At 43.3% G+C, this 18,175-nt stretch overlaps 1 protein-coding gene across 4 annotated transcripts in view; it reads right to left on the reverse strand.

Moving 5' to 3' along the window:
- Positions 1-18,175, reverse strand: part of MTM1 (myotubularin 1) — a 107,275-nt gene that overhangs the window by 49,654 nt on the left and 39,446 nt on the right. For all 4 annotated transcript variants that reach the window (XM_057718796.1, XM_057718793.1, XM_057718795.1 and 1 more), the window contains exon 6: positions 14,338-14,439. In XM_057718796.1, coding sequence (XP_057574779.1) covers positions 14,338-14,439 — 102 coding nt within the window. The remainder of the gene's footprint in view (positions 1-14,337; positions 14,440-18,175) is intronic.

Below are 18,175 nucleotides of genomic sequence, written 5' to 3' on the forward strand. Positions count from 1 at the left end.
ACAACACACATGAACACATACAAAGTGATATTTATGCTAGGTTATCTACTGCAGTAGTTTATGTAATAGCAAATGATTGAAAATGATGTCAATATCCATCAACAGACGATTAAATAAAGTAAGATACAGTCAACAGAATACTGTGCAGTCATTAACAGAGTGAAGAAGCCCATTAGGTAGGCACTATGTATTGGTAAAATGAAAAAGCATAGGTAGCATGCTCCAGTAGGGCGAAAGGAGGAAGGAATATAAATAACAAGCTGCCTACACAGAGCTAAACATCACTGGGTGGGTAGCAATAGACTGAAAACACTGCTTGTCCATGAGGAGGGGAATGGGCTGGCTGAAGGGTGCTGGCAGGGAGATATTTTTACTATTTTTACTACTGTCGTTACTTAGGCCTGCTATGACATAACAAGATAACACAGACTGTGTGGCTTTGGACCACAAACTGTTTCTCACAGTTCTGGAGGCTGAGAAGTCTGAGGTCAAGGAGCCAGCGTGGTCTGGTTCTGGTGAGATCCACTTTCTAGACAGCCTTCTTGCTGTACCTGACATGGTGGAGAGTGTGAGCTCTGGTTCCTTCCTCTTCTTATAAGGGCACTAATCCCATCATGGGGGCCCACCCCCACGACCGTATCTACAGCTAATCACCTCCCAAAGGCCCCATCTCCAAATACCATCACACTAAGGATTAGAGCTTCAGCACGTGATTCTGGGGGGACACAAACACTCAGTCCTTTTATCCTTCCTGAATTTTCAATCATGGGCCATTTTAAAAACAATTTAAGTATTGGGTTGGCCAACCAAGTAAATGCTTGCTGAATAAATGCCCTTTCTAAACAGCAGAATATTCTTATTGGTCACTTGGGTGCTGCTAGCTGCTATTCATTCACTCTACTGTCATTAGCAGATTCACTTAACGAACATTTACTGAGGGCCCACTTACAAACAAGGTATTAAGTAGAGCAAAAGACGAGTAAGACACCACCACTGTCTTTAGGGGGTTAGAAATCCTTCGAAGGAGACACGTGAGGAGGGCGCGGCTACTGCTAACAGAAAGAGGAGAACAGTAAGTGCCACGAGAGGTACAGAGAGTGCACCGGGGGCACCAGGGGATGTCAGGGTTACTTCTGGGCAGATGGGGTTGGAGGAGTGCTGATGGCATGTGAGCTGCCCTGGAAGGATAAGACGACTTTGGACACGGTAACAACAACAATGACAAAAAAAAGTCACAAATGGGAGCCAAACTCAAAAAATCACGTGGCCATCAGCAAACACCTCAGTCTGGCAGCCAGAGCATAGGCGGTTAGAGAAACAGGAGACCGCGGAGAGAGGCGGCCCCACGGCAGAGGAGACAGAGGTGTGCGTTCACACTGACAGGGAGGGAGGAATGGCTGAAGTTTCGGAGGCGAAGGGATGAGATAATCCGAGCTGCGTCCCAGGGACAGCGACCTGACAGAAGGCATGTGTAGGAGTGGGCCGGATCGTAAACAGAACAAAAGTAGGAAAACCAGCAAGAGCACCATCCCCACAGTTTAGAAGAGAGGAGATGGAAACCTGAACTAGGCCAGGCTGGGGCAGAAGAATCCCCTGGATTTAGTAAATGTTATGAAAAAGGGAAATCTCCCAATGACCTTGATTTCGGAGGAGTGGGAAGAGGGGGAGAAGGAAGTGACAGTAATAGAGAAACTGGGAGCTCAAAGAAGCCTTGAGGGAAACATGAGAGATTAGTTTTAAACAAAAGTTTAGGCATCAGTTGAAGTTATGGAGCAGCTAATGGGAAACATGAAGCTATGAAGGCAACGTTGGTCAACGTGAGAGTGAGAGACTGCTGAGGGGATGGCATGGAGCAAGGAGAAGGGGAAGGATGGACTTTTCTAGAAAACCCATATTTAGACGACAGAAGGAAGCCGAGGAACTAGGAAGTAAAAGGAGGACCAGGAGATCAAGACCTCAGAAGCCACAGGAGGGGTGTCTGGCAGTGTGATGCTCTAGATGCTCTAATTGAGGCTTGTGCTGACAACATCTAAAACCTCTGGGTAAAACAGAAACCATTTTTAAAAATGCACTCATGAGCTGACTAGGGAAGATGAAAGAGGCGGAATGAAGCGGGGAAGAGGAGCGCACCGGCTCTGCCCCCAGGGCAGGATGGGCTTCCGTGGCCTCCCAGGCTCCAGGAGACAGGACAGAACGCCAGAGGCCTGCCCCAAGGTGCCAAGATGGGTGTCAAACTGGAAAGTTCTTTCAATAACACTGCACCCTCAGGGTGAGGACGAACGGGAAGCAAGTGCTTGAGACTCCGAGGGAACTTACCTGTCTAGACGACCCATGCTGAGCACTGGAGCCTGCAGCACGAGGCGTCAAAATTCATAGAGCTTGGATGGTCCCGAAAACGTGAAGCAGAGAATTTAACCAGTGACTGTCCCAGGCTGGGTGTGCGCCCCAAATGCCTGGCAGAAGAAAACGTAAAACTGCCTTCAATCCCGGGCTCAGAGTCTTCCCACAGATTAGGGTCCAAGGAATGAGTTCACAGGCAGACGTCAAAAAATGGCCCAAGAAACTAGGCGCCATGAGCCAGGAGATAAGAAGGCAGCAGGCCAGGCCTGGTGAAAGAGAGGTAGTGAAGGAAGGAGAAGACACAGCAGCCCCGAGACAAAGGGATGTTCTGTTGACCCTAACTCGGGATATTTGATGGATATTTTATAAATGTTCGCGTGCAGCTACTCAATATTTTTTTAAAAACCTTTGAATGGTGGTGTGGCGGAAGAGGCCGAGGTTGCACAGACGACCAAAGTGGAGAATATGTAGGGCCTGGAACCACTTTCAAAAGGACAGTTCCCTGAGTAGCAGGGCAGGGGGTGTGGCAATAAGGCAGGACGTGCAGGCAAGCCATGAGCGCTGTGCTTCTGGGCACAGGGGCCAGAGCGGGGGGCGGTCCAGGCAGGATGGGTCCCCGGAGACGGGTGCGGGAGGACGGCTGGCCACATCCTGAGGCTGGGAGGAGAGGGCAGTGGAGAGAGAGAGACGGAAAGAGAACTGAGGGCCAAGTCTTGGAGGAGGCAGGAAGGGAGGAGATTTAAAAGCATGATTACACCCTCAATTAGCCAAGTTTACTGTTTATTCAAGGGGAAAAAAAAAACAGTCCTGCCAGAAAAAGAAACAGAACCAAGCCACACTTCAGTTCAGGCCGCATCCAGGCAGAGAAGCGAATGCGGGTGGGTGCGTGCGCTCCGTGTGGCTTCTCATTCAACTCCCAGCTGAAAATGACCTTTTTGCTTTTAGCTATTAATTCTGTAATCAACCTAGAAAGAGGCCACTCCATTTCAGTCTGGTTTACAGCCTCAAAGCAATTTATAAAAATGTCCCCGCCTGTGAACTGAAAAATGAAGGCACAGGAAAAAGTACCCTATATTGTTAATTCTCTCCTCATAGGGTCATTTATACGCCTCATTCAAATGGTCAAAAAACCCAGTGTAGTAACCTTTATGGTATCATTTTTGTAAGCAAGCGCCATGGGAGCAGAGCCAGAGAGGACACCGAAAGGCCTTGCAAGCCCGTGGCTTCTCTCGAGATTAGAGCCAGTGGGTCTCCTCTCCTGTGCCCAATTCTACCGCCTGTCAGATGGTCCAATTTACCAAAACAAACAAATACCAGCAAACTTTGCAACTCTCTGACTGCCAATCAGCTCACAGAAAAACAACAAGTAGGAAACACTGCTATGCTGAAGAGCTGAATCCAGAGAAGTGGAAAGTGCAGAGACACAAACCCAAGTGAGCTACGCCGGCCCGCACGCAGCATTGCAGGTGGAAACAAAAGAAGAATTCTGTGCATCACCTGGCACTGCTGCCCATAGTTCCCATTTCCACTTAAGATGCTTTTTGGATTTTGGATGCTCTGAAACTGAAGACTTTCGACTAATGCTTTAGCAACGTACAGGCAATGGTTTGTTAATAAGAATACTGTTATCTGCAGAGAATCTTTCTTTTAAAGGGCTCAACGTGGCCCACGTGTGATCACAATTACTTTACTCATATTCTTGGGTAGAGTGGGCCGGGGTAATCATCCTTACTCTCTGCACCTGCTGGGGAAAATGGGGCGCTGAGAACAGAAGTGCTGACATTTATTGGGCACTTACTGCGTGCCAGGCACTGTTGTAAGCGCTTTCCGTTTAATCCTCACAAAACCCCTATGGGGCAGAGACTGTTACTACTGCCATTAAAGATGAGAGCGCTGAAGCACAGAAATATGACGTGATTTTCAAAGTCGCCGAGCAGTTAAGGGACTGAGCCAGATTCAGACACGGGCCACTGCATACCCGGGTCCCGAGCTGGCAACCACCCAGCAGAAGGGACCTGTGCACGAGTCCTCCTGCCGGGCCTCCCCCATGTGGGCCTCTGGGAGCCTGGCAGCTGGCTCTCAGGCTCCGTTTCTTATCCCTCTCCATTTCCCTTATGTGAGTCTACAGGCCATGAGTTTAGTCATACACTCAAGCCCTTCACTTAAAGTCAAGAAAATCCACACAGGCCTATAGCTGTGGAGATAGATTGAAGTGACTATATTGGTGCCTAAATTAATTTAAAATGCATTTTAGTCTACATATTCTACCATTATCTAAAAGACTGTTCCTCCAACTTTCCAGACTATGATTAACAGAAAGCCACACAATTTACGCCATGACCCAGACACATACCCACACACCCCGAAAGGTTTCCTGAAACCATACTTATCTATGTTATGTTATGCTCTTAATATTTTCTCTTCTATTTCATTAAAAAATGCTAGTTGCAACCTAGTAAATTGATTTCATGACTCGATAAAGGTTGGGATTCAGAGTTTAAAATAAAAACTCCCACCTGAAATTTGTATTATCTCTGATTATCCCATCTGAGTAAAAAATGAGCAAATAAAAGAAATCAATGAAAGAGGAACTTTGGCACTGAACAAACCACTCCAACAATTAAACTTTTTATTCTTCTGTAGTGCTATCAGGCTCTGTTCATATGTACACAAGTTTTGTTCCTGCCTTAAAAAAATTACCATCATATCAGAGGCATTGCCACATTTCTTATAAAAATGTATCATTTGCTTACAACTACTATTAAGTTGCAATGCAGTTTGAGAAATTGGTACAATTTCTAGTGTTTGAAAAGCAAAGCAAAAATAAAACAAGAAAAATGCTTTGGTTGAAAGAGAAAATGTAATCTAAACAATTTTCAAGTCTTAATGGATTGACATAATATAGAAATAACGGAGGTAATGGTTTGGGGTCCACTGTGTGTGGCTAAACTGCTCAAGCTCAATTCAAAGTTTAAGTCCCCAGTCAAACACACTGAGTGGTGAAACTACTAACGGGGAAGGAAGCAAGAGAGCTGGGGCTGGTGTGAAAGAAAAAAGCTCACTCACACACCGCTCACCCTGTAGCAGGATTTGGAACCCAGCTCTCTTGGCCTCCAGACACCATTTCAGGGACGCAACAGCAAGTTTACTTCTGGCTTCCAGTGTCAATAACAATCACTGAGATAATCTGCAGCTGCTTTAACAGTTTCAATAATATTAACAAAGTGATATTTTTCAAGCAGGGGCCCTTTGTATTGTTCAAAGCAATCAGGCTTAGATTACGCCTCCAGGAAACCCCTCTCTGGCACACACTCTGGCATTCCCCACTGTGGCAGTTTGGAAACTTTTCTTCCCCTCCTCAGAGGAATAATTGTCCCTTCTCCTTTCCCAAACTGCCCTACAAACTGGCCTTAATCCCATCCCCCGCTGCCTTCCCCAGGATCCTGCTCAAGAAAGAAACCCTTCTCTCCCTTGTGCACAAATCTTCATTCACCTTTTTCAGATTCTCAGGGAAACACATCTTCCCTCAACCTGGCTGCTACCACTACTTTTTGTTTTTAAACACCACCTACTCACTCTTTAAACCTCTACCAACTGGCTCCGGTCCCCTCCACTCAGACCATCCTCTGCCATTCAAAAAAATTCAACAAGTGTATGCCAAGCAGTGAACTCGGCACTGGGAGAAGATGAGGCATGAAGGTCCCAGCCTCAAGCAGTCCACAGCTAGGGAGTCCAGTCCCCAAGGAACTCACAATCATCACATTTAAAGGACTCTTCCTGAGCCTCCCTCCCGCCCCCACAGCCTCACACACCCATCACCACCTTCTCAGACCTCTGTCTGGCCTTCGGCCTCTGCAGACCCCACCCTGCAGGCTCTCCCCTCACCTCTCTAACCATCTTTATTCGCCTCGCTGGTTCCTCTGTTACACGCCAGGGTTCCTCAACCTGGGACCCACAGGGAGCTTCTGAGGGGCTGTGAGTCCCCTAAAATTTTATGTCAAGTTTTGTACGTAAGTGCATCTTTCAGGGGATGAGAAACCCTAATTTACACCATATCACCAAAGGCATCCATGACTCCAAACAGATTGAGAACCACGATTCCAGGTCTACACCTCTGGACTCTCTTCTGAGGGGCAGGCCCACAATCACTGCCGGAAACTGTCAAAAGATGCTAACTGCCCCACAAATAAAACAGAATTCCCCATTCCTCCCTTCTCGCCCCCTCTTCCACCTGCTTCCCCAAACGAAATCCTTTTTTCACTTCCCTGCTCTGTCATCACTCAGGCCGCAGACCTCAGAAGGATGATTCAGCCTTCCTCCCAGTTCTCTGGGATCAAACTACCGCCCAAGTATACGGCCTCTGCCGGCACCCCCAGCATCTCGCCCAGCCCTCCCTCTGACTCCCCTCCCAGCTTCATGAGCTCTCCTCTCCTATCTGTCTTTCGTGACGTTGTACTCAGTCCCATCACTTATTTCAAAACCTTCAACAGATCTCTGCTGCTTTCCAGGGTACAAGTGCCTGACGCCGGCAGGGCCCTCCACCGGATATGCCCAGCTTTCCTCCTCCCCGCCACGCTCCTGCCAAACATCCCTGGCGACCTTCATAAGCGCTCTCAACACTTCCAGCTTTCCCTCCCTTGTGCCGAGGGTCAGGGTCTTGTCTGCCTGAAACGCCACCTCCTCTGCCATCCTCGCCCACTGGAAATGATGACCATCCTCCAAAGCTCAACGCAAATGACTATCGAATTCACGCGAGCTTTTCCAATCTAGGTTGGACCTGTTCCCTTCCTCCTGGGGATCCCGAGCGGCCTTCCTTGGCCTTTCTCTTACAGCACTGAACATCAACCGCCCTATATCAGAGCCATACACATTTGTCATATCACTTCTGTCACATCCCCAAATGGGACCAGGTATCATTCATCCTACTACGACTTCTGCTCATCTGCCTTTATGGCTCCTCAACACCACCCAACACACTACTGTGAAATGAACTTGACTGATGAAATAGCTGTATACATTGAATGGAATAGCAGGGCCTAATATTCCAAAAGCCATATCAATAACTGACCTGTTTTTATCTGTATCTTGTATTGTTTTTGTGACTGTTTTTTTTTAAGATGACTTTTAGTGGTTAAAAATTCTCGAATGTAATTTTCCAAAACTTTGAGCGATTCAGTTCCCTTTTTTTCCTCCAGTTTTTCACTTTATTGACTTCCTAAAGAAAAAAGTAGGGATTCCCAGCACAGACACGAAAAATAAGGCAAAGCGCCACAGACTTGAGAAATCAGCCCTTCTGCAGACCACTCCAATGACAGCAACCCAGAATCCTATGCTCTAGTACTATATCCACAATATCCAGAAATCCAGCCCATCAGTTTCCACAGAATGCATTCTTCCTTCACTTTCTACTAAACCTGTGTTCAATAAAAAAAGCCGTCGTTATACAACTCCCATGCAGAAGTTATTATGCTGAGGTTAGCAAGATATATAAAGGCTGATCCTGCCTTGATAAGCTCACAGTATAGGAAGGGGATAGGTAATTACTATATAATTATGACATAAGGAGACTGAGGGAGATAAGTGCTCTAGTAGAAGGACCTGCAAAGTCTAACAAGTGAGAGGTAAGATGACTGCCACTGGGGGACGCACATGGCGTGCGAAAGGACCTAGAACTGCGCAAGATGGTGGAGGATAGGCTCTAAAGACATGAGGGGACCGCAGGTAAACAGGACAGGGAAACCAAAGACTGAGTTGACAAAGTCCTATGTATACCAGAGGGGCACAGGGTGGTCCTGTGTGGTTGGAGTCTAGGATATAAGCCATGGGAAGTCACTGAGAAATTTTTTATGTGTGGAGAATGGGACACAGAGTGACATGATCATACTCAAAAAAAAAAAAAAAAAGACAACAGCATTGTGTAGGATAAGTTGGAAGGGAAGGAAACCGAATGAAGGGAAGCGAGTTGGGAAGCACAGGTAGAAACGGGAAGAAATATTTGAGAGTTACTAATAAGCAGAACCTACAGGATTTGGAAGTGATGCGGCTAGGGGATGCAAGGCAGGGGAATGAGAGGGCTGACGTCATAAATAAGATACAAGAAAATGTACAGCACAGGGAATATAACCAATATTTTATAATAATAACTTTAAATGGAGTATACTCTATAAAAATACTGGATCACTATGTTGCACCTGAAACTAATATAACATTGTAAATCAACTATACTTCAATAAAATAAATAAATTTTATGCCTGATTGGGACGGGGGAGTTGACTTCAAGTTCTCAAATCTGAGCAACTGAGGACCATCCGAACTGAGGGATATGTAGGCTGAAGAGTAGTTCTGGTGAACTGCAAAGAGGTTAGGGAGACAGTGAACTTGTGATTCTCACGGACTTCCAGAGGAAGGTGCTTGAGAGGTTCATTAAGATTCACTCAAGGCGAATGTCAGGGCTAGATTTAGAAATCACCCATATAGCAATGACAGCTTAAGCTATGGATTAAAGGAAATCATCAAGGCAAAGTGAGAAAGATGAGAAGAGGGCCGACAGGGAACCACTGACAAGATGTCTACACTTAAGGCAACGACAGAGGCAGCAGAGACTAAGAAGGAACAGTCAAGATGGTACAGCCACACAGAAACCAAGACTTTCAAGAAGAGGGTGGTCAAAATTATTGAATGCTGGGGGGAGATCAAACCAAATGAAGACTGAAGTGAGTCAGCAGATTTGGCCAGTAAGAGGTCTGAGTTTCAAGAAGGTACCTGCAATAAAACTGGATACTAGAATGGGTTGCAGGAATGAATGAACCAGAGATGCGGATGGACTAGAATATCCTTTCCAGAAGTTTGGATTGAAGTGAGAGATGGGATAGTAGTCTAGAGGAAAGCTGGTCCAACACCTGACCTCTTTTTAGGAGAGTAAACACTAAAGGAGACAGAAGATGCCAGAGAAAGCAGATAGATAACTGATGGAGCAGAACTGTGTAGGAGATGGACTGGGGCCTCAGTTCCTTCAAACCTGCTATGTGAACCATCTTTAAATCTCTGATCATTTAAGTCCAGATATGCAAAACCCAAGACAGAACCCATTCCCTCATTGAATTTTCGTGGATTAGATGTACATTCTCACTTTCATAGTAATTCCGAAGATGTGTTCCCATTGAACTCTTTTTATTCTAATAGTTTAAAATTTTTAATATGGAAATATCTTTTTTTTAAATCTTTACAGTATTGTGTCAGTTTCTGCTGTACAACAAAGTGAATCAGCTATATGTATACATATATCCCCATATCCCCTCCCTCTTGAGCCTCCTTCCCACCCTCCCTGTCCTACCCCTTTAGGTCTTCACAAAGCATCAAGCTGTGCTCTGTAGTAGCTCCCCACTAGTCATCTATTTTACATTTGGTAGTGCGTATATGTCGATGCTGCTCTCTCACTACGTCCCAGCTTCCTCTCCCTTCGGTGTCCTCAAGTTCGTTCTCTACGTTTGCATCTCTATTCCTGCCCTGCCACTGGGTTCATCAGTACCATTTGCCTAGTATTCCATATATATGCGTTAGCATATGGTATTTGTTTTTCTCTTTCTGATTTACTTCACTCTGCTTGACAGACTCTAGGTCCATCCATGTCACTACAAATAACTCAATTTCGTTCCTTCTTATGGCTAATATTCCATTGTATATATATGCTACATCTTCTTTATCCATTCATCTGTTGATAGGCATTTCGGTTGCTTCCATGACCTGGCTATTGTAAATAGTGCTGCAATGAACATTGTGGTACATGTTTCTTTTTGGATTATAGTTGTCTATGTGTATATGCCCAGTAGTGGAATTGCTGGGTCATATGGTAGCTCTATTTTTAGTTTTTTAAGGAACCTCCATACTGTTTTCCATAGTGGCTGTATCATTTTACATTCCCACCAACAGTGCAGGAGGGTTCCCTTTTCTCCACACCCTATCCAGCATTTACTGTTTCTAGATTTTTTGATGATGGCCATTCTGACTGGTGTCAGGTGATCCCTCACTGTGGTTTTGATTTGCATTTCTCTAATGATTAGTGATGTTGACCAACTTCTCATGTGTGTGTTGGCCATCTGTATGTCTTCCTTGGAGAAATGCCTATTTAGGTCTTCTGCCAATTTTTGGATTGGGTTGTTTGTTTTTTTTTGATATTGAGCTGCTTGTGTATTTTGGAGATTAATCCTTTGTCAGTTGCTTCATTTACAAATATTTTCTCCCAATCTGAGGCTTGTCTTTTTGTCTTATTTATGGTTTTCTTTGCTGTGCAAAAGCTTTTAAGTTTCATTAGGTCCCATTTGCTTAGTTTTCTTTTTATTTCCATTATTCTGGAAGGTGGGTCAAAAAGGATCTTGCTTTATGTCATGGAGTGTTCTGCCTATGTTTTCCTCTAAGAGTTTTATAGTGTCTGGTCTTACATGTAGGTCTTTAATCCATTTTGAGTTTATTTTTGTGTATGGTGTTAGGTAGTGTTCTAGTTTCATTCTTTTACATGTAGCTGTCCAGTTTTCCCAGCAGCACTTATTGAAGAGGCTGTCTCTTCTCCATTGTATGTTCCTGCCTCCTCTGTCATAAATTAGGTGACCATATGTGTGCAGGTTTATCTCTGGGCTTTCGCTCCTGTACCATTGATCTATATTTCTGTTTTTGTGCCAGTACCATTCCATCTTGATTACTGTAGCTTTGTAGTATAGCCTGAAATCAGGGAGCCTGATTCCTCTGGCTCCACTTTTCTTTCTCAAGATTGCTTTGGCTATTTGGGGTCTTCTGTGTTTCCATACAAATTGTAAAATTTCTTGTTCTAGTTCTGTGAAAAATGCCATTGGTAATTTTATAGGGATTTCATGGAATCTGTAGATTGCTTTGGGTAGTATAGTCACTTTCACAATATTGATTCTTCTGATCCAAGAACATGCTATATTTCTCCATCTGTTTATGTCATCTTCGATTTCTTTCATCAGTGTTTTATAGTTTTCTGAATCCAAGTCTTTTGTATCCTTAGGTAGGTTTATGCCTAGGTATTTTAGTCTTTTTGTTGCGATGGTAAATGGGATTGTTTTCTTAATTTCTCTGATTTTTCATTGTTAGTGTACAGGAACATGAGATTTCTGTGCATTAATTTTGTATCCTGCAACTTTTCCAAATTCATTCATGAGCTCTAGTAGTTTTCTGGTAGCATCTTTAGGATTTTCTATGTATAGTATCATACCATCTGCAAACAGCAACAGTTTTACTTCTTTTCCAATTTGTATTCCTTTTATTTCTTTTTCTTCTCTGATTGCCGTGGCTAGGACTTCCAAAACTATGTTGAATAAGAGTGGCAAGAGTGGACATCCTTGTCTTGTTCCTGATCTTAGTGGAAATGTTTTCAGTTTTTCACCATTGAGAATAATGTTTGCTGTGGGTTTGTCATATATGGCCTTTATTATGTTGAGGTAGGTTCCCTCTATGCCCACCTTCTGGAGAGTTTTTTTTATCATAATGGGTGTTGAATTTTGTCAAAAGCTTTTTCTGCATCTATTGAGATGATTATATGGTTTTTACTCCTTAATTTGTTGATATGGTGTATCACATTGATTGAATTGCGTATATTGAAGAATCCTTGCATTCCTGGGATAAACCCCACTTGATCATGATGTATGACCATTTTAATGTGTTGTTGGATTCTGTCTGCTAGTATTTTGTTGAGGATTTTTGCATCTATGTTCATCAGTGATATTGGTCTATAATTTTCTTTGTGTTATCTTTGTCTAGTTTTGGTATCAGGGTGATGGTGGCCTCATAGAATGAATTTGGGAGTGTTCCTTCCTCTGCAATTTTTTGGAAGAGTTTGAGAAGAACAGGTGTTAGCTCTTCTCTAAATGTTTGAGAGAATTCACCTGTGAAGCCATCTGGTCCTGGACTTTTGTTTGTTGGAAGACTTTTTATTACAGTTTCAATTTCATTATTTGTGATAGGTCTATTTATATTTTCTAATTCTTCCTGATTCAGTCTTGGAAAATTGTACCTTTCCAAGAATTTGTCCATTTCTTCGAGGTTGTCCATTTTATTGGCATATAGTTGTTTAGAGCAGTCTCTTATAATCCTTTGTATTTCTGCAGTGCCAGTTGTGATTTCTCCTTTTTCACTTCTAATTTTATTGATTTGTGTCCTCTCCCTTTTTTTCGTGATGAGTCTGGCTAAAGGTTTATCAATATCGTTTATCTTCTCAAAGAACCAACTTTTGGTTTTATTGATCTTTGCGATTGGTTTCTTCATTTCTATTTATTTCTGCTCTGATCTTTATGATTTCTTTCCTTCTACTGACTTTTTGGGTTTTCTTTGTTACTCTTTCTCTAGTTGTTTTAGGTGTATGGCTAGATTGTTTAGTTGAGATTTTTCTTGTTTCTTGAAGTGAGACTGAATTGCTATAAACTTCCCTCTTAGAACTGTTTTTGCTGTGTCCCACAGGTTTTGGGTTGTCGTGTTTTCATTGTCATTTATTTCTATATGTTTTAAAAAACATATTTACTCAAAAACTGAGAAAAGGCTAAAAATGTATTCAGCTCTATGATATCACTGCATTTGCTATAAGCATCACATTTGAATCTACAATCAACACATGACTCATGATGAGTATTCCAGATCCCTCTAGACCGCCACAGTCTTTGGATAATTGTCTTTTTCATCAACCATGAATTTCCTTTGATGGAAACAACTGCTGCTGAAATTTGGGAAGAGAGAAGCTTTGTCTCACTAGAAAAAAATTCAGGCCCTCACTGCCCCTAAATAAATACATACATACATACATACATACATAAATGGCATGGGAAGAAGAGCTCCATTACAAAGCAGTTCTTCTGCTTAATGATCTCTTTCATCACCTTCAGTGTAGCTGGAGGAATATTTATTCTTACTTAAAGGCATTTATTTATTTATTTATTTATTTATTTATTTATAGAATAATTTTTAAAGAATTATTCCCCTGCTCTCCCCTTAGCAGATGTTTGCCTCCAAGTTTATTTAAAGTCAAGCGGAGGATCCTGTGATAAACCGTAATGGAAAAGAACATGAAAAAGAATATATATAATTGAATCACTTTGCTGTACATCAGAAATTAGCACAACACTATCAATCAACTATACTTCAATAAAATTTTTAAGAAAACCACTTGGGGAAAATGCTCAGAACACTATCAAAAATAAAATCAATAAATCTTTTGAAATTTGTTTCAAAAAAAGGGGGTAAGAGGACATAAGCAAGGCATGACAGAAAAAAAAGAGGGCAAGATCAAGGCAGAATATAAAGAAAGCTAGTTTGAAGAGCAAGACACGTGGAAAGCTTTATTTCAGTCTCATGGTAAAAAACAGTGAGATTACTCAGTCTGCTAAATAGGAAGGAAAAGTTCTAGATATACACAGCCCGAAACTTGTTATGGACTAAGTCACAGGTTGTAAGTAATTAAATGCATAATAAGTCTGTCCTGCCAAATATATAGTAAACGCTATCAAATGACATTTAAAGTGTCATTCCTTGAAAATAAATAAATAAACCTGCCCTATCCAGTGATGGCCTGCGGCACCTAAACCACGAATCTGATTTGAGAAGCACGTTGGCTTAAATGGCACGTAGACTCAGAGGACTTGTTTCCACTTATAACTGGTACCACAGAAGCCTGACCCGCCTCACTCTCAGTTCCCAAGTTGAGGGCGACGAGCCCTGGGATGTGACATCACAGTGCGGTACTGACATGCCTGTGGTCACCTCGCCACCTTCTGCCTTTGGAAGAGGGCTGGCCCAGGTGGAGGGCGGGCTCGGGGGTGGCAGGAGTCACGTGGGCTGAGCCACCCCACACAGACTGGCAGAGTCGAGAGGCCCGCTCCCTCTGGGAATGGGTCAACCTCCTGTAATAAACAGCCTCACACGCACAGGGAGCAAGTGAAGGAGGGGACACCTAAGGACCCTCTGACGCCCGCCGAGGAGAACCCTAGAATTTACCAGACTGTGGGCCAGGGGGAAGGCGTATCTCGTGAGGATCTCAAACATATCTCTTCTGCTGTGGCCCTCCTGTTTCAGCGCGAACCTCAGGTTTCTCATGTCCTGGGGGCAGAGAAGAAACGTGCCAGTTCAGTCTGCAAATCGAGTCACATTTGTTAGCAAAAAACCTTCTATTCAGGTAGAAGATCGACTTACCTGAACAGGCAATAAATCTAGACTACTAAGAAAATTACTTTTGTTTTGTACGATACTTTGAAACATCCGGTTTAAGAACACCTGAAAATATTCCCACCATAGTCATGATTGTGAAGACCAGACAACTCATGTTAAAGAGAAGACGGAGCTAAAGTTTACTTGATAAAAATCAAAATCAAACCTTGTCTTGTGCATCACTTCTGTGTCTGTCTGCTCAAACTGGTTTTGGGGGGTATTTTAATTACAAAACTATTTTATCCATAAGACTTTTCAAAAGTGTGCTTGCCATAAAATATTTCAAGACTGTCAAACAAGTCATTAAAATACAGAAGCTCTCTCCCTCTCCCTTCATGCTTTTAATTTTAAAGTCTCCCTTTTAAAAATTAGGAAATGATTGGCATTTTAAGCTCTCATACCAATAATATAATATATTTTTACTATGCAATTTTACTTTCACAGGCTTCTTTAAAGACCACATTAAGGTACCTCATAGTAGGAGCGACTATGCTTCTAGGAACTAAGAATTAATGGTCAAAACCAGATTTTAAAGAGAGTTTCAATACATATCTCTTTAATAAGGAGGAAAACCTTCTTTCAAATTCAAATAAAGTAAGCTCCCTTAAATATCAATTTGTATTACATAGCAAAAGATATAACATTGTATCTTATTTTCGAAGCTGGCGGTTTTTGAGGTTGTCTCTTAAATCACTCATGGCACTGTGGCTGAGTGACGGCTATCACTTTCTGCACTGCACTTTCAATACTTCAGGAGCGAGACAGATCCAGCCCCTGCCCTTTCGGATGTCACCATCTTCCTATTTTTCCAAGTGCTTTTTCATGTATTATCTCAAGAGCACTCCTGAAGTTTCCTAGGTCTTCGACATGTAGGAGCAGCAAAGGCCTTGCCATACACATCCCAAAATGCAGAGGGCAGTGAAGGGAGGGTAAGGAACCCGGCTCGCAGACCTGTCATCAATGACCCCAAACCGATCTCCGTGTACACAGATGGCATCTACTGGGCTTTGCCAGCTCCAGGATTCCATGCTTTCGTTTTCAAAAGCACGTAACTTAATAACATCCAAAAACATACTCCAACATTCACAACATACTCCAAGAACACTGGGCTACAAGTTGTTGTCTCGTGATGCAAAGCACTAGTCAAATAGAAGGAAAAAAATCATGTCAATAAGATGATGTGCTTTTAAGGGGTTTGCAACAAGCCCCAAGTACAGCACTGGCCAGTGAGGATCCCCAGGGCCCATGCACGCACGAAGGATTTTCTTCCGACCAGCCTTGGTTCCCGTGATAACTCTGTAACTTCATGTTTTTCACCACTCAACCAGAAACTAGACCATTTCTAGATAAATATTTATTCTGGTCCTCAGTGATTCAAACCACTACTTTCAATGTGCCGAAGTACAAGTGATGCAAGCGACTTCGTGTGGCCATCTGATTCAGATGTAATTAAAGGACAGAGAGAATCACTACCTTGTCTTGCCAAGAAGAAAACTGAAGTGGAAAAGGCAAATGACTCACAGGTGACAGATCACCAAATCTGTAACAGAAATATGAGTATATACTGAGGGGTAAGTTCCACCTGGTCTCCTAGAGCCTGACCCCTCGGGGCAGGACAGCTGGGAAAGAGCCTCATGGCAGTAGAGTCTCCCAGTTAGACCCTCGGTGTTTAGCAACTGGGACACATGACGCTGCACCAGGCCTCGCAGTAACAAATGCGTAAACACAGCCCCGCTGCAACAGCCCTGGTGGGATGGTTTGGCTATGCTTTTTTAGTTTTTTTTTTTTTCAAGCTCCGAGTTGTCAGCAGGGGCTGGCATGGGGTCTGGGGGGGGTAAGAATTCACATATTCGAAGCTACCTTCTCCTCCAACAGGTAAAAGACAACCACTGGGGCTTCTATCCACCATGTGCAAGTTGCCACTGGCAAGCAAAAATCCCATGTGTGGACCTGGTGGAGCCAAATCTGTAGGGATTCTACGTTCTTCTTTCGCTAAAGAAGCACAGTTGTACTGTGGTTACCGCCTGAAGATGAAAGGGGACCTACAAGAGACAGGAGGCGAGTCCCTGCCCCCTGCAGCAGATCCCCTTTCTGTCGCCTTCAGGTCTGTTCCTGAGAAAATGGAATTCGATTCTCACAACATCCGTGTTTCCAGGAAGATAACTGAGTTAGAAGGTTGTGCTACAACATTGTTCTAGGCCATTGTCTTTGGGCTCGACACTAATTCCAAGAAATACACATATGTAACATTTGAGAATTATGCCTGCTCCGTTGTTCCTAAGCCCTTCGTTCTTATAATAAACAGTCAAAGGGTAAGAGTGTGCTTTGTCTTATTAATTTGGGGGGATTAATATTTGAATACAAGTTTCTGCCATTGATAAGGCAACAAATAGGATTTTTTTCAACTCAATTAGAATGAAAGTCACTTTGAAATCATCAAAAGAACAACCTCATTTTCCCTGGAGTACTGTAATATAACACTCTCCTCCCATGGGTTCTTTTACGCAAAATGCAAAAACCTTCCTTAAAAGTAAACCCCCACATTTCTAGGCCCAAAAGGGTAGACAGTAGCTGGGATTATAGATAAGGCATTAAGGGAGCTTGGATTCAACCAAAAACAACAAAAACAAGCCAAGGTGGGGAGCGAGGAGGGAGAATTTCAGTTCAAGTCTCATCGTGACACAATCCTTTGCTTTCTGATAGAGTGTACTAGTCTTGATCTTTTACAAACTGGAGACAAAAAAGTATTATCTTCATAATCCAAACAAAAGTACCAGAGACTGGCTTTAAGAAACCACAGTGCACGAGACCATGGAAAGGGGACCTGGCTCCTCCCTCAGCTCCTCGGGCGCCCACAGGCAAGGAAGCCCGCTGAGCAAATGCCTCATTTCCCCTCCACAGGATGAAGGACTCGGGCCAGGGGTCAGCACACTTCAGCCTAGGTCAGTCTTGGTATGGTCTTCAAGCTAAGATTGTTTTTTTGTATTTTGAAAGGGTGGAAAAAACAAAACGCAAAGAAAAACGTTTGACAGAGGTCCTCCTGGCCCACAAAGCCTAAAATATTGGGTTGCCCAAAAAGTTCATTCAGGTTTTTCCATAAGATGTTACGGAAAAAACCCGAACGGACTTTTGGGCCAGCCCAATATTTGCTTTCTGGCCCTTTAGAGGAGGTCTGCTGACCCCTGCACTAGAGTGATGGTCAGATATGTCAAACAGTCCCAGCCTCTGGAACTCAGCCTTCAGAGATTATCTTACAGTAGGATTTGGGGTAGAACTCAAAGCTTTCCCTTTGTCAACCCAAAGGTTCCCCTCATGCATATCTAGCTGTGGGAACCACTGGGACAGATGACCTCCAAATCCCTTCTAGCTCTTTCTAGGACCGGGCACCGTAGTCTTCTAATATGGAATACCTGAGAAGGAAGTTTTCTTGCAAGAAGCTTTATTCTGTCGTTTGCAAAATGATTATCTCACCAGATTTGGATACCAACTTTGCCATCTGTTGGGTAATCTTAGCTAAGTTACCGAACTCTTCTTAGCCTCAGGCTCCGCATCTATAAAATGGGGACACCACTGTCCATCTCAGAGGGCTGCCCCGAGGATTTAATGCAAAGCTCCTAGCACATGTTTG

The sequence above is a fragment of the Hippopotamus amphibius genome, chromosome X, assembly GCF_030028045.1.
Source record: "Hippopotamus amphibius kiboko isolate mHipAmp2 chromosome X, mHipAmp2.hap2, whole genome shotgun sequence".
NCBI classification, from domain to species: Eukaryota; Metazoa; Chordata; class Mammalia; order Artiodactyla; family Hippopotamidae; genus Hippopotamus; species Hippopotamus amphibius.